The 19,182-nt window shown below is 53.8% G+C and overlaps 4 protein-coding genes across 4 annotated transcripts; 3 read left to right on the top strand and 1 right to left on the bottom strand.

Annotated features, from left to right (window-relative positions):
• Nucleotides 1-437: 437 nt before the first annotated feature.
• NEUTE1DRAFT_123175 (uncharacterized protein) lies at nucleotides 438-7,718 on the top strand (the record flags this gene model as incomplete). The annotated part of the gene is made up of 7 exons (XM_009853964.1): nucleotides 438-2,485; nucleotides 4,303-4,475; nucleotides 4,551-4,971; nucleotides 5,208-5,796; nucleotides 5,870-6,748; nucleotides 6,826-7,007; nucleotides 7,097-7,718. The coding sequence occupies 7 exons, from the start codon at nucleotides 438-440 to the stop codon at nucleotides 7,716-7,718; spliced, it is 4,914 nt and encodes a 1,637-aa protein (XP_009852266.1).
• A 1,081-nt stretch (nucleotides 7,719-8,799) lies between these two features.
• On the top strand, nucleotides 8,800-12,242 carry NEUTE1DRAFT_65464 (uncharacterized protein; the record flags this gene model as incomplete). The annotated part of the gene is made up of 1 exon (XM_009853963.1): nucleotides 8,800-12,242. The coding sequence occupies one exon, from the start codon at nucleotides 8,800-8,802 to the stop codon at nucleotides 11,998-12,000; it is 3,201 nt and encodes a 1,066-aa protein (XP_009852265.1).
• A 1,573-nt stretch (nucleotides 12,243-13,815) lies between these two features.
• NEUTE1DRAFT_130571 (uncharacterized protein) lies at nucleotides 13,816-15,162 on the top strand (the record flags this gene model as incomplete). Its single annotated transcript, XM_009853962.1, has 1 exon — nucleotides 13,816-15,162. One exon carries the CDS (start codon nucleotides 13,816-13,818, stop codon nucleotides 15,160-15,162), a length of 1,347 nt encoding a protein of 448 aa, XP_009852264.1.
• An 880-nt stretch (nucleotides 15,163-16,042) lies between these two features.
• On the bottom strand, nucleotides 16,043-17,538 carry NEUTE1DRAFT_117446 (uncharacterized protein; the record flags this gene model as incomplete). The annotated part of the gene is made up of 1 exon (XM_009853961.1): nucleotides 16,043-17,538. One exon carries the CDS (start codon nucleotides 17,398-17,400, stop codon nucleotides 16,120-16,122), a length of 1,281 nt encoding a protein of 426 aa, XP_009852263.1.
• Nucleotides 17,539-19,182: the final 1,644 nt, after the last annotated feature.

Genomic DNA, 19,182 nt, shown 5'->3' with positions numbered 1-19,182 from the left:
GGCTTTAACCCAACTCGATAGTTCCGTTCGCTGTCTCGGTCCAGTTCCTGCATCCTTTCAAGGTTCTCCTTTGTTCGCGGGCGTGGCCTCCGCTGCCGAGTTTATTTATTATTTAGCTTCTTTCTCGACTTTTCGACCTAACATAGGCATCGCAACTCCTCCAATGTCCTAATCAATCTGATAATCGGCAACCATCTCCCTTGAATTGCGGCTCTTTTCCTCCCGTCTCGAATCATCGCATTCCAACCTAGGTATTCCGCGCCGCCATGACACTCCCCGACGCCCAACATTTTTCTGTCGCAAGTTACGAGCTCCATCTGGAACCAGCGGCAGCTTCGACCTCAACAACGGTCAGCTGTGATTGCTTCTCTACGTTTGCCTCTTTTGGCAAGTGATTTGAATATCCAGCTGCGACCTCGACAACATCACACTAAAGAATGAAGTCGGCCGTGTCTACCATCGCCCACTACCTCTACAAACTTGTCTACTACTTCATCTATCTCGTCCTTCTCGCTTTTCTCATTGTCAGTCCTATCGACTTAATCCGCCAGGCGATCATCACCAAGCAGAACTACAGCATCCTCCTTGTTGCGCTTTGCTACCTTGTCGCCATTCTCATCATTGTCTTTATCTACGCTACCCGACTGTACTATAACAAAGCGGTGCTCGACTCGATACCCAAATCATGGGTCCCTATAGAGAAGGGCGACGTGCCCCGCGATGTCAGACAGTTGATTGTCGCCGGTCTCAGCAGGAGTGCCGCCATTGCGTATGAAGCGAGACCAAGGTTGCCTTTGCCTCCGACTTCAGCTGCTCCCGGTTCTGGGCCAACTTCTGTCCCTGCAACAGCAAATGTGCCGCACCCTACATCGCAAAGGCAAGAGGTGGAAAGAAATAATGATGAAGGGCAAGATGAAGAACCACAGCAAGAGCATAGTGGACGGATAGCCACGGCAGCGAAGGAAGCCTCGAAAGAAGCCACAGACAGATTCGCTGGGAGACAATCTCGCTGGAAACCAAAGGTGCGTAGGGGACTCAGCGCGGGCACCATTGAGGGTCGGGAATCCGAACATGATTCGACTACCACGCACCCATCGGGCCATGACGAGCCGACGTGCATCAACATCGGTGCACTACATGGAGGTGCCCATATCTGGGGCGAAATCGAACACCCTGGCTGGGGTCCGCCTACTTCTCCGGACCTTGCGAATGTGCAATACGATACAGTCATACGCGAACTGCCGAATTTGATCGAGGCCAAGGCTATTACCCTTGCACCGCCGGACCGGGCATGCGAAGGCGAGGCTGAGGGGGAAGCAGGGAGGATGGACCCACCGCTATTGGACCCGGATGCCGTGGAGCTACTCCAGCGACATGAGAGCATGGGACTTCGCGAGTATCTGACTAGTTTGACGGAGCTCGGCGTGGTAGCACCATCAGAGGCCCTGAGTGAATTCATCAAGCTGTACCAGCGCGCTCGGTACTCTACTCGGCCGCTATCGCTTGACGAATTCAGACGGTTAATGCACGTTTTTGCGGAGGTGCTTAAAGACATGAGACCGCTTGATCCGATGGTGTTGGACGAAATTGCCAGAGAGTACGAGTATGATGGAGCTGAAGATAATGATCCGGGAATTGCTTATAACGCCGGCACCGAAGGGGATGGCAGTAACGATCGCCGTTTCTTCTCTCCTTACTCTCAGCAACCGCAACAGCCCTCGCCCCACTCCTTCTACGAAAGCGACATCGACAACGATGCGCCTAGGCGAAGTTACTCCTCTGGCGATTTACGCAAAGATAGCGATGGCGGTAGCATGTACTACGGTGGAAACGAACCAGAGCAATATATCGCTAGCCGCCAGCATCGACGTCAGCAACAACAACAAGAACCACCCAGAACCCCCACGCCCAAAACCCCCAAAAGAAGAAGGCGAAGAGCCAAATACACCACAGCCGCCCGCCCGTCAGACCCAGGCCCAAGCGACGCCAACCCCTTCCGCGGCCTCAATCACCTGACCCGGCAACAAACCAACTCCTCCTACTTCTCTTCTTCTTCCTCTCTCAGGAGCACCCACACCCACAACTACCTTCGCCCCGAAACAGCGAAAACAGCAAGAACCCACCTCAGCAGTCGCAGTCATCGTCATCATCATCATCCCTATCAACGCTCTGCGAACCGCGAATCCTCTGGCACTTGCTCGACCACGTATTCCTGGCAGCAACAACTGAGACAGTTTCGTACGGCGCCGGCTTCCCCTAGGAGCGTGGCGCTGACGGGGCACACGGGGCTGTGCAGGGCGGAGACGAATGGTACGGGGATTAGTCCTGGGGAGGTTTCGCAGTTGTCGTTGGCATCGTCCTCTGGAAAAGGGGGGAGTGTGAAGAGTGGGGAGAATAGTGATAGTAGTAGTGGGAGTGTGATTAGGTTGGCGGGGAGGGGGGATCAGACGGATTTGCCTTATGTTTTGATGCCTACTCCTAGTATGTGAGTTGGGCTTTGGTGCGGTGAGGAGTGAGAGGCGTGCTGAGAAACGGGATTGGTGACGAAAGGAGCGAACCAAGTATAGGAGAAGGAGCAAAGAGGAGAAGAGGAGCATAGAATAAGACGCTGGCAACAGCTTGAGAAGGACGCATGGACTAATGGATACATGAGAGAGGAGTCCGTCGGGAGTTATTATACCGTATTTTATGGCTTAGTGTCTAATTTTAATCATCACTCAACGCTGCCGTTGTTTTGTTCCCCACAACTGGTGATGTTTGTGGCTGTCTACTTCACCTCCCCTCGAGCAGATTCCATATCAACATAACGGACGACATGGCATTTGTTGACGACGCCCTCGGCAATGCGATCACTCTCTCGAGGGGTTTGACGAGAACTGCCTGCGTACCTTGAGATAGGTAGTTACACTCGTTACCAGGGTAACCGCAAGAATTACAAACCTGTACTTGCGGTGACTAGGTAGCCCAGCTCCGACAACCGGAGTCGAGCATGCTCTATCAACAACCTGCGCTGCCCAACCAGTAACCAGTTGGATGAATGATTGAATGACTATCTTACCATACTAGATACGTGTGCCTTCCTTCTCCAAAACCTGCTGTCGGTGTTTCACACTTCAGACGAAGTCTCTTGGCGAGTGATGATAAGGATATCCCCCCCCCCCCCCAACTCTCTCTCTCTCTCTCTCTCTCTCTCACTCCTTTCCTTCCCCCTCCTTTTCACAATCCATCAGACATACCTTCAGGGTCCTCCTACGCGCCTCAATGCGTCCTCGATATACCTCAGAATCCAAACTCCAGGCAGTTCTTGGATGGAAAACCCCCTCAGAGACTGTAGCGGACGTGTTTCCAATATACTACGAGGCGTATGACAGTTGTGTGATGGCGTTCTGTAGGAAGAGGGGTATTGGACTGTCCTGCTCGGGTTATTCTTACGACTACTCGCGTGGGTCGGTATCTTCCTTGCAATATCAGAAATCTGCCTGGAAGTGTTTCATAGTTCGGATGAAGAGGTCGCGTGGTGAGGATTTCGGTTTGGTTTTGAGGGTAGAGTGTCCATCTGAACTATCAAGGTTCTTTCCCGTCCGTCTGCCTATTGTGACTGGGTATTGTGAGTGGTTTCTGATGCACGTTTACTTGCCTGTCCTTGCGGGAATGCCTAATTCAGGTTGCTATTGTTTATATCGTTGAATAGGATGAGGAGTGGATCCCCTACCTGATGTACAGACCTCACCACCTCACCACCACCCAGCAGGTTGGGTCTCATAGTTGCACAATACTAGGTATTGCTGTATTGAACTAGCTGCTAGTTTTCAAGGATGACTCAGTGAACTGCCTATTGAGGTTTGCTATTGTGACTAACGTGAGTGATTTGCACTATTGTTCAGTGAGGGGAGTAAGCAAACCAGATAACTCTCTTGTTGACGCGACCTTCTCGCCCTCGTCAGTTTCCTCTTCTTGATTTGACTTTTGCTCATTTGCAACCTAGCAACAAGTCGAACGAGCACTTTGTGAGTATGACCTTTTCTTCTTCTTCTTCGTTATCATCGTCCTTCGTGAAGTTGACTCTTGAACCCCTTCCTCCCTCGCATCCGATTCACTCTCAGTTTGAGCAATCCAGGTTGTTCACCGCGTATGCTGTGGAATCAACTGTCACTTGTAGCAACCGAAGTTCCTTCGCGTTGTTTGCCCTGCGTCCACACGTGTTTCTTCGCGTCTACTCCTCCTCAACATCTTCCTTTCAACACTCCTGAACTATCGCGTGAAGCCTTCCTTTTACTGACCATATACCTCATCACTCTCAAGACGCGAGACAACAACAATGAGTGGCCACACTCACAACAACCCCAACCCCGGCTCAGTCCGGTTCATCGACCCCGAGGATGAGCAAGATATGCCCATCCGCTACTTCATCAACCCCGATGAAGTGAACACCGAGGCAGAGGAGCCGGCGGTCCAGCCCCCTCCTATTACCCGCCGTAAGCTCACTTGCCTTTCATCCATCACTTAACTCTTTCTTTGTCTCTCTTCATCAACTGACTCTGTTTCCATAGCAATCTCGCCTGGCCTATCCACACGCGGTCGAGCTGACATTTCCTCGGCTGAGCAGGGCAGCAGCAGCCGGCCCATTGAGACTCGTCACTTCAGTGACGCGGAAATGATGGCCTACGTCACCATTCGTGGCATCACCGGCCACGGCCACTACCCTCGCGACGAGGCGTTAGAGCCCTTGGTCAGGCTCATGTATGAGCCAAGGGCTTCCGAGACTGAGCCTGAGTCTACTCAGGAGACGACAACGATCGAGGCGGTTCAGGAAGAAGTGAACAAGGCTATCCAGGAGATGTCGAGCGGGCCTGCCGAAGAGACGACCATGGCCGAGCCTGCCCGAGAGACGGCAAACGAGCCTACCCAAGAGGTGACAATCCAGCCTCTCCAGTTCTTGGAGCTCACAGAGCCTGTCCAAGACGACAACCGGTACGTCGACAACCCCTTAGACTTACACACTACCGTCACCGTCATCATTTTTGTCCTTCTTGTATATGGGGGCCTCTAGGGGGTGTTGGTATACTTTTTGTAACCAACCTATGACCAGCCAATGGGATAGTGGCACATCCCAGCGGAGAGAAGAGAGAGAGAGAGAGAGAGAGGAAAAGAAACATACTTACCAGTGGGCAAAATGGTGTGGCAACCATTATTACTGAAAGACACAGGCAACTCATTAGCAATGACACAAGCACGTGTCAAGAGTACCAAGACCAAGAACCTCAAGTGGACCATGGCAAGTCCGAGACCGAAGACGGCAGAGATGGCAAAGTTTTGAAAACCCCCCTTTCTTCTCCCATGAGCATCAGCATCACTTCCCCCTTCAGCACCATCGACTCCCCGTTCGGCCTCCAAGTGCGTGGTCGTTACTACCGGCCCCATTCCGCGATCACCGAAGAGCGTGCAGACTGGGAGGAGCAAGGCTTCTCCCGGCCTCCCACAGCCAATTTACTGCGCAGTTTTTCCAACGGTTCATACGGCTCTTCCCATGCGTCTCATGGCTCAGCGAAATCGAATTCTGACCAGAGTAGTGGCAGTGGTGATGGTGGCGATGGTGGATACGGCAGCAGCACTCCGTCTACTCCGCCCAGGGGGTTTGTCAAGATGTCCTTCCTTCGAGAGGGCGATGTCAGCGATGACGAGGGTTTGGATGCTAGCAGCATTTCACCCAGGACTTTTTTGAAGCTGACGGAGGGATGTGCGACGGATAATAGATATTTTAGGGTTGGCGGTCCGGCCAAGGTTCCTGTTCCCAGCGTAAGTAATCTTCTTTTGCCTTCACACATATGAAAGCTGTTCGCTGACTGACTGGCTGGCTGACTTTTACCAGAACCTTGAGCGTACCCGCCCTTCTACACCTCCCATCGAGGAAATGCCGGCTGTGTCCCCCCCTCCCTCATCCCAGGACACTTACGAGTCTCAGTACGACGCATACGACGGTAGCGTCATGACCGGTCGTTACTCCGTGCCTTCCAACCCTTCGGTCAAGTGGACCGCCACGGGCGTTGCCCACACCAATTTCGCCGGCAGAATCGAGAATTTTCCTTTCGACCGCATGGATCCCATCGCCGGTCGCGAGCTGTGCCATCGCCGCTACGGTCAGCCCGAGAGTGTCCAGGGTCTTCAGGGCACTGACAACGACAGCGCTTTTGCCTCCGCTTCGACTTCTACTGCGGCTGTTGCCGCTGCTGCTACTGCCGGGCCGGCACTTTTAGCGGATGGCACACGTCCGGTTTCCAACCTCGCCGATTACTCGCCCGTCAAGATACCTGGCGAGAGCAAGCCGGTTTACGTTTATGTCGGCGATCTTCCTCCTCGTATTCCGATTGACGAGCGCAATATCCCGCCCCTTCGCAAGGCTGTCCCCTTTGATGCGCAGCGCCAGATCAGGAAGATAGTTTCAGTGCCTCCGGGCTTTGAAGCGCAGTTTGCAGTGCAGGCTAGGGAGTTCGACATGACCCAGGACGAGGCTGAGGCTTCGTCTGCTTCTGCGAACGCTTTTGATGGTCAGCAGAAGAAGACTGATTGGAAGGGCAAGGGAAAGGAAATCATCTTTCCTGAGGAGAGTCTGAGTAGCGGCAGTGGCAGTAGCCTCGAGATGGTGGAACTTAAAGCTGGTCCTCCGCCGAAACTCCCTGATGATTATGTTGAGACTCAGGAAGCTGGTGCGCCGGAGCTCCCTTATGGTCATGTTGAGACCTATACTTATGTGAGTGTTTCTCTCTCCTTCTTCTGCTGTAGTCATTTTTTTTTAGTATCAATCACTGACTTGCAACCCCGAAACAGGACGAGATCGAGGATGCGATCACCAATTACCCCGGTACCTTGGCAGACGGCATTCCCGGTCACAAGGCGCGTGAACACCTCGAAGCTCGCAACAAGGCCATTGCCGACCTGGAAAAGCAAGAGGCGGAGATGCGGGTTGAGACGGCAGCCCTCGAGCACGAGGTGGATGAGCTGGAGAGAATGTAAGTCCCGTCGCAACCCTTTTTCCATCACGGCTTTAAGAGTTAACGTAAACTAACCAGCCGCCTCGTCCTCCTTCGTCATCTCGCAGCCGTCCGCTTGTCAGGGAACTGATTGAGTGCGAAGTCCACGCCGCCATCAGCGCCCGTCTCCAGGCCGAGCTCGCCAAAGGTCCCCTAGCTTTTGGTGGACTCTTCAACCCGGCCATCACCACCAACGAGGAAGCAATTGCCATTATCGAACGTATTGTTTCCCAGCCTCTTCCTCGTAGCCGCGGCCGTTCTCGCTCTCAGCACTTTCCTTCTTCTTCCTCCTTTGTCAATGCCACCACCTCTCGCAACACCAACACCAAGATGCCCGTAGAGACGCCTAAAATCCGCAAAGAATCCGATGTTGACCGCCCCGCCCAGATCCGTGAGTATTTCAACCAGCAGATCGCGCAGCTCAAGTACAAATCCGACGCGCAGTATGTGTCGGTGATGAGGGAGGGTCAGACGCAGAGCAAGTTGAAGCACAAGAAAGATCAGAAGCTGACGGCCATTGGAGAGATTCTGGAGAACTTGGGTCGGATGGGTGTGGAGGATACAGATAGGGTGCTTGAGGAGGCGCAGGCGATTGTCAAGAGGGAGATGGAGGAGGAGGAGAGAAGAAGGAGGGAGTGGGCTGAGTGGCAGGAGTGGTTGGCGTTGACGGAGGGCTGGAAGGGTACCTAAGGCGTGGATGGATTTCTCCTTGCTTGTGGTCTTTGTTTTCTTTTCCTTGCTTGTTGTTTTTTTCTTCCCTTTTTCTGAAGTGGTCGTCGATCTTTATGATGATGGTTTCAGTCAATTGCCTTGTTAAACTCCTCCGGGGTTAGGGTTGGTGTTGGAGATTCTCGAGTTGGCAGATGTCCTTTTGCTGAGTGGCGTTTGGGGGTCGGAGTTTTGCAATGGACAAGATACCCAATCGGACTGCCGTGTCAAGGCGTCTGAACAGACTCCCTTCAGTTACACTATAGGTCTGATAACCTAAAAGAGTCTCTCTGAGTATGGCGGGAGCTCATGCATTGATGACAATGCTGAAACAATTGCAACTGAAGGCATCTTGACAGGAAGTGATTGTGTGACCCCCCCCCCCCCCTTTTGGCGATGGATGTTCAGGAGAAGCTTGGGCCCTTTGTGATCCCCCAACACACCTCACCAAGCACAACCTGAAGCCAGGTTCCCCTGCGTGCTCCGGGGCTGTTGACGCTATCGGACAGTGTCATCTGCATGTCTTGGCACCATCGATGCTCCAAAGCCAAGAACTCCAAGACGACTCCAGCGGTGCGGACGGCTTGACGGCAACCTATCGCAACACTCGGCGCCCGGCGGCTCCATCCATACGACCTACCGCTTTCGGGCTCAGGCTGGCTGCTCTCAGTCAGTCAGCAGGAGGAGGAGAAACCGCATTCGTTCGGTTTCCCATTTTCTCTCTCTCTCTGGTCACTTCCTCTCCCTCTTTTTCTCGACATCATAAGCATACCCAACACGACTCCGCGACTTAGACGCCCGCCCGCCCGCCCGCCCGCCGACGCCAGCATCGATCTCTCGCACGCTGTGTACCCCGAGAAAATGCTGCTGCTCGTCAGCAATGAAGAGAGAAACAGCGGATTAGCGACCTGGACGGCGATCCATCAACAAAGGCAGAAGAAGCTTGGTTCATACGCATACCCAAGAGGAAGTGTATAAAAAACAGAGGAAGACGGCTTTGAAACGATATAGACGATACTAGACGAATAAACAAGAGAAAACAACAGACCGATCCTCAACAACCATGTCGCCTTCAGACGCCGCCGCCGCAGCCGCCAACAGCAACAGCAACATCCGCGTCTTTGTCCGCTGGCAGGACCATGTCGTCTTCGCCGGAGAGGAAGTCAAGTGCACAATCACCTTCAAGAACGTCGCACGACCTCCCGGGCCCCCGCCGACCACGCCCACAAAGAATCCGCATCCGTCTCCGAGACATCTAGGTGCCGCTGCCGAGCAACGAATGCGCCAGCCATCCCCTCTCGGCCCCGGTCACCCTGTTCAGTCGTCGTCCGTTGCTACACAAGGAGGAAATGGCCGTACCAAGGGCCATGCTGACGGCCTGGCGCCGCCGCCCTCGGTGCGCGGACGCGGTCACGGCCATCGGTCCACCCTTTCCTTGACAGTTCCATCCGCCGCTGCCACTTCCCGCGCCCGAGACAGCTCCATACCCTGGTCACCAATCCAGAATCCCGGGCCCAGCAGCAGCTCCCGCGGTGGTCCTCCCTCGAGCTCCTCCGCCCGGAGCAACGGCAATGGCCACGGACACAAGAGGTCGGTGTCCATCGTGTCACTGGGCTCTACAAAGGCCATGGACGAGGTTCCGGACCTCAATTCGTCCCCCGCCAAGTCCCAGCGACCAGCGAGGGGTCATGCCCGAGCTTCGAGTTTGCAGATTAACTCCCGTCTTCCTTTCTTTGGCGGGCCCAAGTCTGGCAAGGCCGCCTCTTTCTTACGTGAGGCCACCACTGAACAGACGCCTGACTATGTACCTCGCCCCCATACAGCTACACACCCAAAAGTGCAGACCTCTCAGCAGCCATCACCCCTTTTCCATGCCTCTTACCCTCCCAACCGGAACACACTACACAGCCCGACCGAAGGCCCTCTGACTCCTTCCGAACGAACACGAAACATCTTCCCATGGGCAACGTCCCCCTCTCCCAAGGCTTCTCCTAGAGCCGAGCAGAACACCGAGTTCAGGTTCCCTTTCACCAAATCTTCTTCTTCGCCCGATGTTGTCCACGGAGGCAGTCCGGCGGGGCCCATACATGAAGACAACATCATGAGCCCAACATACTCGGTCGCTGGCGAATCCGTCAGGTCTCTCCCGATGCGATCAAGAGACCCTATCCCCACCATCAACGAACATGGTGCGATACCCTCGGCACGTATTCTTTCAACAACCAGCATTGGCGGCACACCAAGGAGTAGTGGCGAGTTTTACTCCATGAGCAATTACTCTTCCGAGACCCTGGCATCCGAATATGTCCAACCACAGCCGCTGAGAATGGCTGGTGGGCGATCGGGCCACAGCAGGCGGCCGTCCAGTTTCTCCCCAAGTACGGCAAAGATGCCAGAAACGTTGATGATGGGATATGCGCAAATCCAGGGTTCATTTACGCTTGATGGCTCTTTGGTAAACCTCGGCCCATTTGAGCAAGTGAAGCGGAAAGCTGTAGTGGGTGGCCATGGTGGCGGCGTCATTGGTGTGGAAACTACGAAGCGCGACAGCGGCTTGCTGAGGGGCTTCGGCTGGGGCAGTATCACGAGCTCCATTGGCGAGCTTCTAGGCGGAGGAGAACTCAGCACCATCAAAGAGATGCGCGGGATTGCCAGCTCAAAGTCGATCCCGCTGTTGTCAACACCCCAGTCGATTCTTTTCGTCGACCTGCAGCTAGCACCCGGGGAAAGCAAGACGTTTGAATATTCGTTCAAACTGCCCAAGGGGCTACCACCAACGCATCGCGGCAAGGCGATGAAGATATCATACAGCCTCGTCATTGGCACGCAAAGGCCTGGAGGCGCAAAGGATAAGCACGTCAAGTCTGTGGACGTTCCGTTCCGCGTGCTTGGAAGCGTCAACAGCCACGGCGAAATCCTAGGTCACGACCTGATGGCGCCGTATATCATCCTGCGAGACCAGGCGCGGGTTAAGACCATTGATAATACAAACACAGCATCTACCACTACCTTACATAATCATAATCACCAGCAACAACCACAACAAGCACGACAGAAACTATTGGGAGACAAACCCGCCGCCAACGAAGACTCCTTCCTCTCCTATGTTGACGAGCTTCTCTCCTCCCGCTCCCTCCAACTCCAAAACGGCGCTCGCGCCCCTGGCCTTCTCAGTCCAACAGCTAGCGGCCCCCCCTCCCGCCGACAGTCCAACTACTCCCTCAACTCTAACACGTCCTCGCACTTTAATCCGTTCGGCCCGCAAACCCACATGCCTGCTCTCACCGCAAAAGAGGCCATCGACCTGGCCATTCTCCGCTCCAACATAGCCTCCCACTACTCCAACCAATCCACTAACCGCTTCGAAATCGCCCGCAACGGTCGCCGTGTCGCCGTCGTCATGCTCGCCCGCCCCGCCTACCGATTAGGCGAGCAGATCACCATGGCCATTGACTTTGAAGACGCCGAGATCCCTTGCTATGCTGTGCACGTTGCTTTGGAGACAGCCGAGCGGGTAGATTCCAGCCTGGCGCTGAGAAGTGAAGCGAGTGTGCACCGTGTAACGAGAAAGGTGCTGGTAAGCAGCAGTGAAGCGACCATGTTCGCCAAGAGGGTGGTATTCACGCCAACGATTCCCGTCACAGCCACGCCGGAGTTTGTCACGAGCGGAGTCAGTTTAGAGTGGAAGGTTAGGGTGGAGTTCGTGGTGGCAAGCGCAGAGGCATTAGAGAGGATGGGACAGTCCCAGGTGCTGGGACAGGCGCAAGGGCAAGGGATGATGGGGTTGGGGATAACTAATATTGGAGAGGAGGAGTATGACATTGTTAGTGACGAAGAGGCGGAGAGGAATGGAGTCATTGAAGAGGAGGATGAAGAAGAAGAAGCGGATGAAGCGCATAAGGGTAGCGAGGGAAAAGAGGAAGAAGAAAGGGAAACGAGGTTAGTCAAAGCCAATGGCAGCGTTGCTGAAGGGGGGAACCAGAAAAGCAAAAGCAGGCCGCCTATGTTGCGCAAGAACCAGACCATCTCTGAACGCGAACGGGAAAGACAGAGGAATGCTATGCAGCAGCAGCAGCAGCAACCGCATCCCTTGCTGGAAGAGATTTCGAGGGATGATAGGGGCGGTTTGATTTTGGTGGCGGCGGAGAATCTCATCTGCGAGAGCTTCGAGGTCGCAGTACCGTTGAAGATTTACGGTGCTGTTGGTACGGGGCTGGAGAAGTTGGAGAGGGATGAAGCTACGGAAGAGGGGTTACCTGTGTGAATGATTTTTCTCACCAGGTAGTCTACATGGCTATTTTGGAGTGAATGGATGATTACGACATGGCAGCGATGGGGCCAGAAAAAGTAACAGACGCAAATGAACATATGGGTGATGGATGGGCTAGGCTGGGCCGGTCGGACAGACAAAAGCTACTTTGAAGAGACGGAAAAGGCAAGGAAGAGAAGAGGAAATCCAGGCCCTGTTAATTTTAGGATGTCTCGAGATGAACTTTTCTGCTAGATACCTAACCTTTCTTGGGTAATAAGGAACAATGAAACAGGAACGTTACCAGCAACCGGCGAGTGCTGGAAAGCCCTTGATTTTGTTCAATCACAGCTGTGTATACCTTTAATTCAAAGATTGCACTCGGTCTTCACCGAGGTCAGCAACAAGGTGAAGATCGACGCTCATGGACAGCTTTGTGAAACGCAGGTATTTGCAGGGTATCACCGCTTGTTGTCCCCGACATCCCAAGAATTTCACGATCCTGAATGGTTGGCGACAGTGACATCATATGGAATGGTTTCGCCGTCTCCACCAATCACGGTCGGCTCCTGCAGTGGGACGACAGCGACCCCCCAGTTAAGGCTGATGCTGTAACAATGCATAGGACCAGCACAACAACAAGATTCGAGAAGAGGAAAGTGATATTCTTTTCGGGGGGGCATTGTGACCGAAAGTGGATTTGGTTGGGCTCTGCTTGGGTACGGTGAAAAGATGGCTGGGCATGGAGCTGGCTGGCTGGACAACTGAGAGCAAAGCTGGGCAACAGCCATTCCATTCCGCTTTGGACGGGATGTGAGCTTCGCAAGGAAAGACAATCTGCTGTTTTCACTGTTGATCATTAGGTGGATAGATCTTCCTTTTCCTCTTTTTATCGTCTCTTTAAGGGTCTTATAACTTGTCTCCCTCGACTATTTTGAATCAGTCCCCCATCATTCACGAAGCTTCTTCAATTCGCTTTACGAAGGCCTCGTGCCCTTTCAACTGGCAAATTCCCGAAAGAGCCGGCGTTTGGGCTCCGTCCAAGTGGAAGTTCCCTGATTTTTGTCAGTCACTTTTTCTTTTTGGGAGGGGGGGTTCATTGTTCGGCTTGTGGGGCCCCGTTAGGCCGTCACTTACACCAAGGCCCTGAATATCATCGGGCAAGCATCACCGTCGTCACCGGGAGTTCGTATTCCATACATATGCCGGCCTTTCCTTCTTGATCAACTCGCTTTTGTTTCCATTTTCTTGGCTAGAAGATCAAAATTCGGAGTCAACTCAACCTACTTGCCACAATCACCAACAACGGCAATACCAACCGAGGTCACACTACCACTTCTTCTCGCCTTTTCTTGCCTTGGCAGTCCGCGTCTATCACTTCGGTAGTCAAAAGAGGCTTATCATTACACAAACACAAGGCAAAGGAAGAAACCCACGGAACCACGCTAGAAGCTCGGTCGGAACGTCCTTTACGTGTATCATTACACAGCGCCCGGGGAATTAATCTATCAAACACCTCGGCATCATCAAGGCGACGGCAAAAGTAAAAGGCCTCGACAGCAAGAGGGCAAAAGGGTCGGTCTCTAGTTTCTGAGGTTCGACATCACACGACTTCAAGGTTGGACGTTGACGACTTTCCTCATTGGCAAGGAGGTTATACGAATTGGACGTTTCAAAGCTGAAGAAGAGAAGAGATTGAGGGTACTGATACTAGCTCGTGGTCAAGTCCGTCAGGTTGCCGTTAATAAACGGACGGCATCAGACACACAACTCGATTCTTGGAATCTTCACATCGCAACACAACAAACCTTTCATCACAACGACTAAAACATGGTCCGCTTCATGGACGAACAAGACGCGCGTGCCCGCCGCGGCCGCGGTCCCTCTCCAACCCGCTCTCATCACTCCAGTCGCGACAGAGATTACTCCCCCGATTTCATCTCTGGCCCCGGCCGCGCTCCTCGTCCGTACGCCAGTGGTGCCATCCCATCAACAGCAACAGCACACCCAGCACCGCCACCCGTTCCCTCCCCGCCACTTTCTCCTCCTATCTCTTACCGCACCGGAGCGGGGCCAGGGCCAGGAGGGTACGTCTACGACGACGGCCGAGACCGAAATGGCACTCCGCTCCGGGGTAGAGACCGCTCCTGGGAGCGCAGCTCCGGCATTGGTACCAATCCCCCTGTCGCAGCGCGAACCATCAGCGTCAGCAGGAGCAGAAGCCGGTCCCGCGGCCCAAGCCTAGCTTCAGCCCCATCGGCAGCGCCCGGCACTCGCGAGCGGCACATCGTCCGTGAGACCAAAATCTACGGCGGCCCAGAACTGCGTGATCCCGAGCGAGCCGTTCAAGCCCTCGCCGTCTCCGACGCCCGTCGGGCTCGCTCTCCCAGCCGAGACAGCCGTATCAGCCGTGGCCTGTCTCGCTCTCGCTCCCGCTCCCGCGGCGCTCGCAGCATCTACACCACAGACGACGAGTCAGACTACCCCCGCTCTTCCCGTGGCGCAAGCCACTCCCGTCGACGACGCTCCCCTTCATCCCGCCGTTCCCGCTCCCGCTCACGCTCCCGTCGCTCCCCCAGTCCAGCAGCAGCACCCCTCCGCAAAGCCAAAGACCTCTACTCCTCTACTTTTTCCCCCTCCACCACCGCCTTGGGCGTCGGCATCCTAGGCGCCATCGTCGGCGGACTAGCAGCGCGCGAAGCAACTGAGCACGCACGTAAATCGTCTTCTCACAATGGAAAAAAATCCTCCCACCATGACGGACACAGTAGCAGTAGCTCCAAGGGCAGGAAGAACCAAAAAGAAGAAGAAGAAAGAGAGCGTAAAGCGGCGCTGATTTCCACTATCGTCGGTGCTGCTGTCGGGGGGTTGGGGGCGAATGTGATTGAGAAGAAGTTGGAAGAAAAGAAGAAGGCGGGAGAAGAAGAGAAGAGAGCGAAGGAACGGGGAGGGGGGTATCGGGAGTTGAGAGATCGGGATCGGGATTTGGATGATGATGGGTATGGTATTAGGGATAGAAGAAGGAGTAGAAGTCGACATGGTGGTGGTAGAGGAAGTAGTAGTTTGGATACGCCGGCGTATTCGGATGATGAGGGGTATTATGGGAGTACGGGGAGTGCTTATGGGGCTGGTTCGAGGAGGGGAGGGGGGACGACGACGGTTAGGGGAGGACGTTGAGAGGGTTTTGCGGGTCGGATGATGATAGGTGCTAGGTTGGGTTGATTTGGTGATGGATATTGTTTAAAGTATTTTTCTTTTATAATGTTGCCTTTTCCGACCTGGACAATTCCATGATTTGAGAACAAGCACAGTGCCTCTTGCGTGTTACATGGAATGAGCAAGAAACTCAGTAGCGGGTGTTTCAATCTTCATCGAGCAGGATCGCTATTATGTCCGCGACGGAGAGGCGTGTATTGTGCCAAGATAACAGAACTGAGTGTGCCACGTAGATGGTGAAGCCAAAGGGTAACGAAAAAAAATCAAAAAAAATCGAAAGACTGGAGAGGAACAGAGAAGCAAGATAAACCAGAACTGCATGCCAAAGTATGAATGAAGTATAGGAAAAGGTGAATGAGAGAAAAAAAAATTGCAAAAGAAGATGATCCGACCCAGGCTCGATCTGGGGACCTTCAGTGTGTTAGACTGACGTGATAACCAACTACACCATCGGACCGATGTCATTTGTTGAAATTGAAATTTGAACATAGTTACTATCAAGTTACTCTTAAAGCGGCCCGAGCGCCCACCCATCCCGTACAATCCACCATTCTAAACTTGCCTAACAACTTCCTCGACGGATAGTCACTTGGACACTCTGGAGACTGGCTTTATCTTAAAGGTTATGTGCATGGATAAGTATTATCAGGGCAAACTATGCGGTGCATCTGAAGCAAAGATACTGTGCAAAACTGCACTAGAGGCACGCAAGCGAACATCCATTCCCCTTTCGGGACGGTTCCTTCAGTCTTCTCCGAGCTATACAGAAATGAAAAATATTTGTCTGTTACCGCAAAAAAAAACAGTTGCATCAGTTTAGTTACACATTATCACCAATCAACAAGTAACAAATATCTATCCTTTCCTCGACAGTAAATTCCATTTCTTCTTCTCTACCCATACATGAGTCTAGACTATCTATGACTGCCTAATAGGCCAATCCTCCCCCCTCCCCCCATCGTCCGCATCCAGCATGTACCGCTGCTGCACTTGTTCCCTCAACCTCGCAGTATACGACTGCCTCCTCACAGCAGCAAGATTCGAAGTAGAAGCTGATCTCGGCAATGATGGCGGCGACGCCCCTGGACCAGCTATTCCTGTCTCCGTCTCCGTCCCCCTTCGTACCGGCACTCTCGTCGAGGACATCCCCCTCTTGAGCCATGCCTCTAGTGTAGGCGCCGGAATTGGTGATCGTCCCGTTACGGAGGAGCCCCGGGCCCGGGTCTGGGGTTGCTGCTGTCGCTTTTGCAAAGGTCGTCCTCTCTTTTCGTTCTCTTCTTCTGCTTCTTCTTCCGCTGTTCCGCCACTTCCTCCCCGTTTATGTTGACTCTCATGTTCACTTGCTTCCAAACGGTCGGTGGGCACAGTAGGAACCGGAGGAGTAGACGGCGAACTAAGCGGCGACGAAGACCACCCCTGCGTACTTGGCGTCGGACTAGGACTTGGGCGGGGGAAGATACTGAGCCTGTTATTACGGTTGTTGCTGCCGGTCTTTCCCTTGTTCGCAGCAGCAGCAGCAGCAGCCCCCGACGGTGGCGGATCGTCTAGCTTAAAGCCTGGGGAGCTTAACGGCTTCGCATCATCCTTATAGCCGGGTATCGTAGGCGGCGCCCACTTTGGTGCAGGTGGGGCGGCCCGTACAGGTGGTGGTGGTGGTATCGCTGAGTTATAGCTCACAGCATAACCTACCCCCATGGCCTCGTCGCCGCTGTTTTGGCGGTCTCTGAGTTTGACTGGACCAGTGCCTACTCCTGTCCTGATACTCTTCGGGCGCGGTGGGAAGGGAGAAAGCAGAACTGATGCTGCTGTTGTTGTTATTGGAGTGGGAGCTGGAAGAACTGGATTTTCGGGGGCGAACGGGAAGGCTTCTGCTGCTGGAGGAGGAGCCGGAGCAGCTTCTTTTGGAGCAGACCGAGATCTAGACCTAGCTCGCGGAGGGATTGGAGGCGGTGGTGGTGACAATGCTGTTCTGCCCTCCATAAGACTTCCTCCCCGCGAGCTGGAGGGTAGCCCGCCATTTACGCCGTCGTCGTTGTAGACGCTTTCGTCTTCGTAGTCGGATAACTTGATGGCGGACGTCGCCATTGTTGAACGTGATGCCACGTGAGTCCGGCCAGAACCGGCGGTGGAGAGGTTGTTTGTTGATGCTACCCATACGACTGGGCTGTGATAGCTTTTTGTGTTTTCCCTTGTTGACATGCTCCGACTGTTACGGCTACTGCCACGAGAGCTGGGGCCACTTGTAACATCACGAGCAGAACCGCTATCACGAGCAGAACCAACATACACCACCTCCCCACCCTCTTTTCCCCCCCTCTTTCTCCCCCTATCCCCTCTCCTCCTCCTCCTCCTCCTCATAAACATAACGACCGATAACCCCGTCAAAACCGAACTCCCCGCCACACCACCCACTGCAGTCCCCACCAAAACTGACATATTCATATCCTTTCCACTACCATCGTCCTTCGCAACCGCAGCCATGCTCTCCATCACCCTTCCAATCCTCTCCTCCGCGCTCTGACTAACCCTGCTCACTCTCTGCTCCGCACTCTGGCTCATACTCCTGCTCATTTCTGTCATTTGTCTCGACAGATCCGCCACTGCTTGCGTCGCCACCCGACTAGCCTGCTCAGCCGCCTGCTGCGTGATTCTGGCGCTAGCTAAGCTCTGTTCAGTCTGGCTCAGCCTCTGGGAAGCCTGGGCGAGGGATTGGGAGGCTTGTTGCAGCGATTGCGAGAGTTGCTGGCTGGTTTGTGTGGAAGCTTGCGAGAGGGCGGAGAGTTGGGAGGAGAGGGAGGTGATTTGGGATTGCAGGTCGGCGATGGCGTTGTCGTTGTCTGGGTCGGGGCCTTGGCGGCGGTGTTGGACATGGAGCAGGGAGGGAGGTGGGGTTATGGTTGAGGTGAAGAGGGAGATGGTGGTTATGGTTATCGTAATCGTTGATGGTGGCGGTGGTGATGAGAAGAGATTTGTCGCTGTGTCGTCGTGAATTTCTCTCTCGGCCCACCCCTGTGGCGCCTCATGCCCTGCTTCAACATGGGGGCCGTCCTTCAAGGCACAGCTTGGAGATATTAAGAATGTTAATACAAAAAAGAAGAGAACGAAGGTGGTGAAAACGTTAAACGAGTGATTAGCGGCCATGGCTATGGAAAACGTCTACCGCCAGCGGAAGAGACGAAGTGAGAAAGAGGGTTTGTTGTGGGCTAGCTAAGCATCATCATGCTTTCGCCCAGCGAGCCAGCCTATGCCGCCTGGTCCCCTAATGACGGGTGGGTCGAAGGGGGGAAGCGAAAGAAGAGAAAGAGAGAGCGTTGTGAGCATGCGGACGACATGACGAGGGTGAACTGGGATCCCCAGAAGTTTTGTTCTTCGGTCCGTTCAGGACGTAGCACGGAAAGCGGGTTCGTCACTCCCGAGGAAGATGGGTGACAGAATTAAAGAAAATGGTGTGTCATTGACCAGATATGTCAGGCTTCGTCGGTACCAGAGTGAGAAGAACCACCATTCATGCTTTGGGACAAGGATAAATCCTCTTCTCATACCTAGCAATCCAGTGGCATGAACGGTGGGAGGCCAGATTCGCGTTTTAGAGAGCCCTTCTCGGTTGAGAACATGTTCTTGAGGCATGCTTTTGGCACAGTACCACTGTCAGCATCGTGTAATGACGAGGTGCAGGGGGGGGTTCGCTTCCGATGGTACCGTTACCGTGTCTGAGAACTCGAAACATCTTTGATCATGCGCCGGCTTGGCTCGCACCCATTTTCCATGCAACAGCCAAGCAAGGGGTTCAAGGGGTGTCACCTTTTGGTCGACCTACCGAACACCACAATGAATGTCTCAAGCACACGGGCTATTGCCCCTGAAAGAAGAAGCCACTTTTGAGATTTTAGTACCCTAGTCGTTCGACCTCTCTAAACCACATAAATATATCGCCTCTAGAAGCTCACCACGCCAGAATCCAATCCCATGATGGCTAAGTAT

The sequence above is a fragment of the Neurospora tetrasperma genome, assembly GCF_000213175.1.
Source record: "Neurospora tetrasperma FGSC 2508 unplaced genomic scaffold NEUTE1scaffold_4, whole genome shotgun sequence".
In the NCBI taxonomy this organism is placed as follows: Eukaryota; Fungi; Ascomycota; class Sordariomycetes; order Sordariales; family Sordariaceae; genus Neurospora; species Neurospora tetrasperma.
Note: the sequence above shows the minus strand (reverse complement) of the source record. Positions and strands in the feature narration are given on the sequence as shown.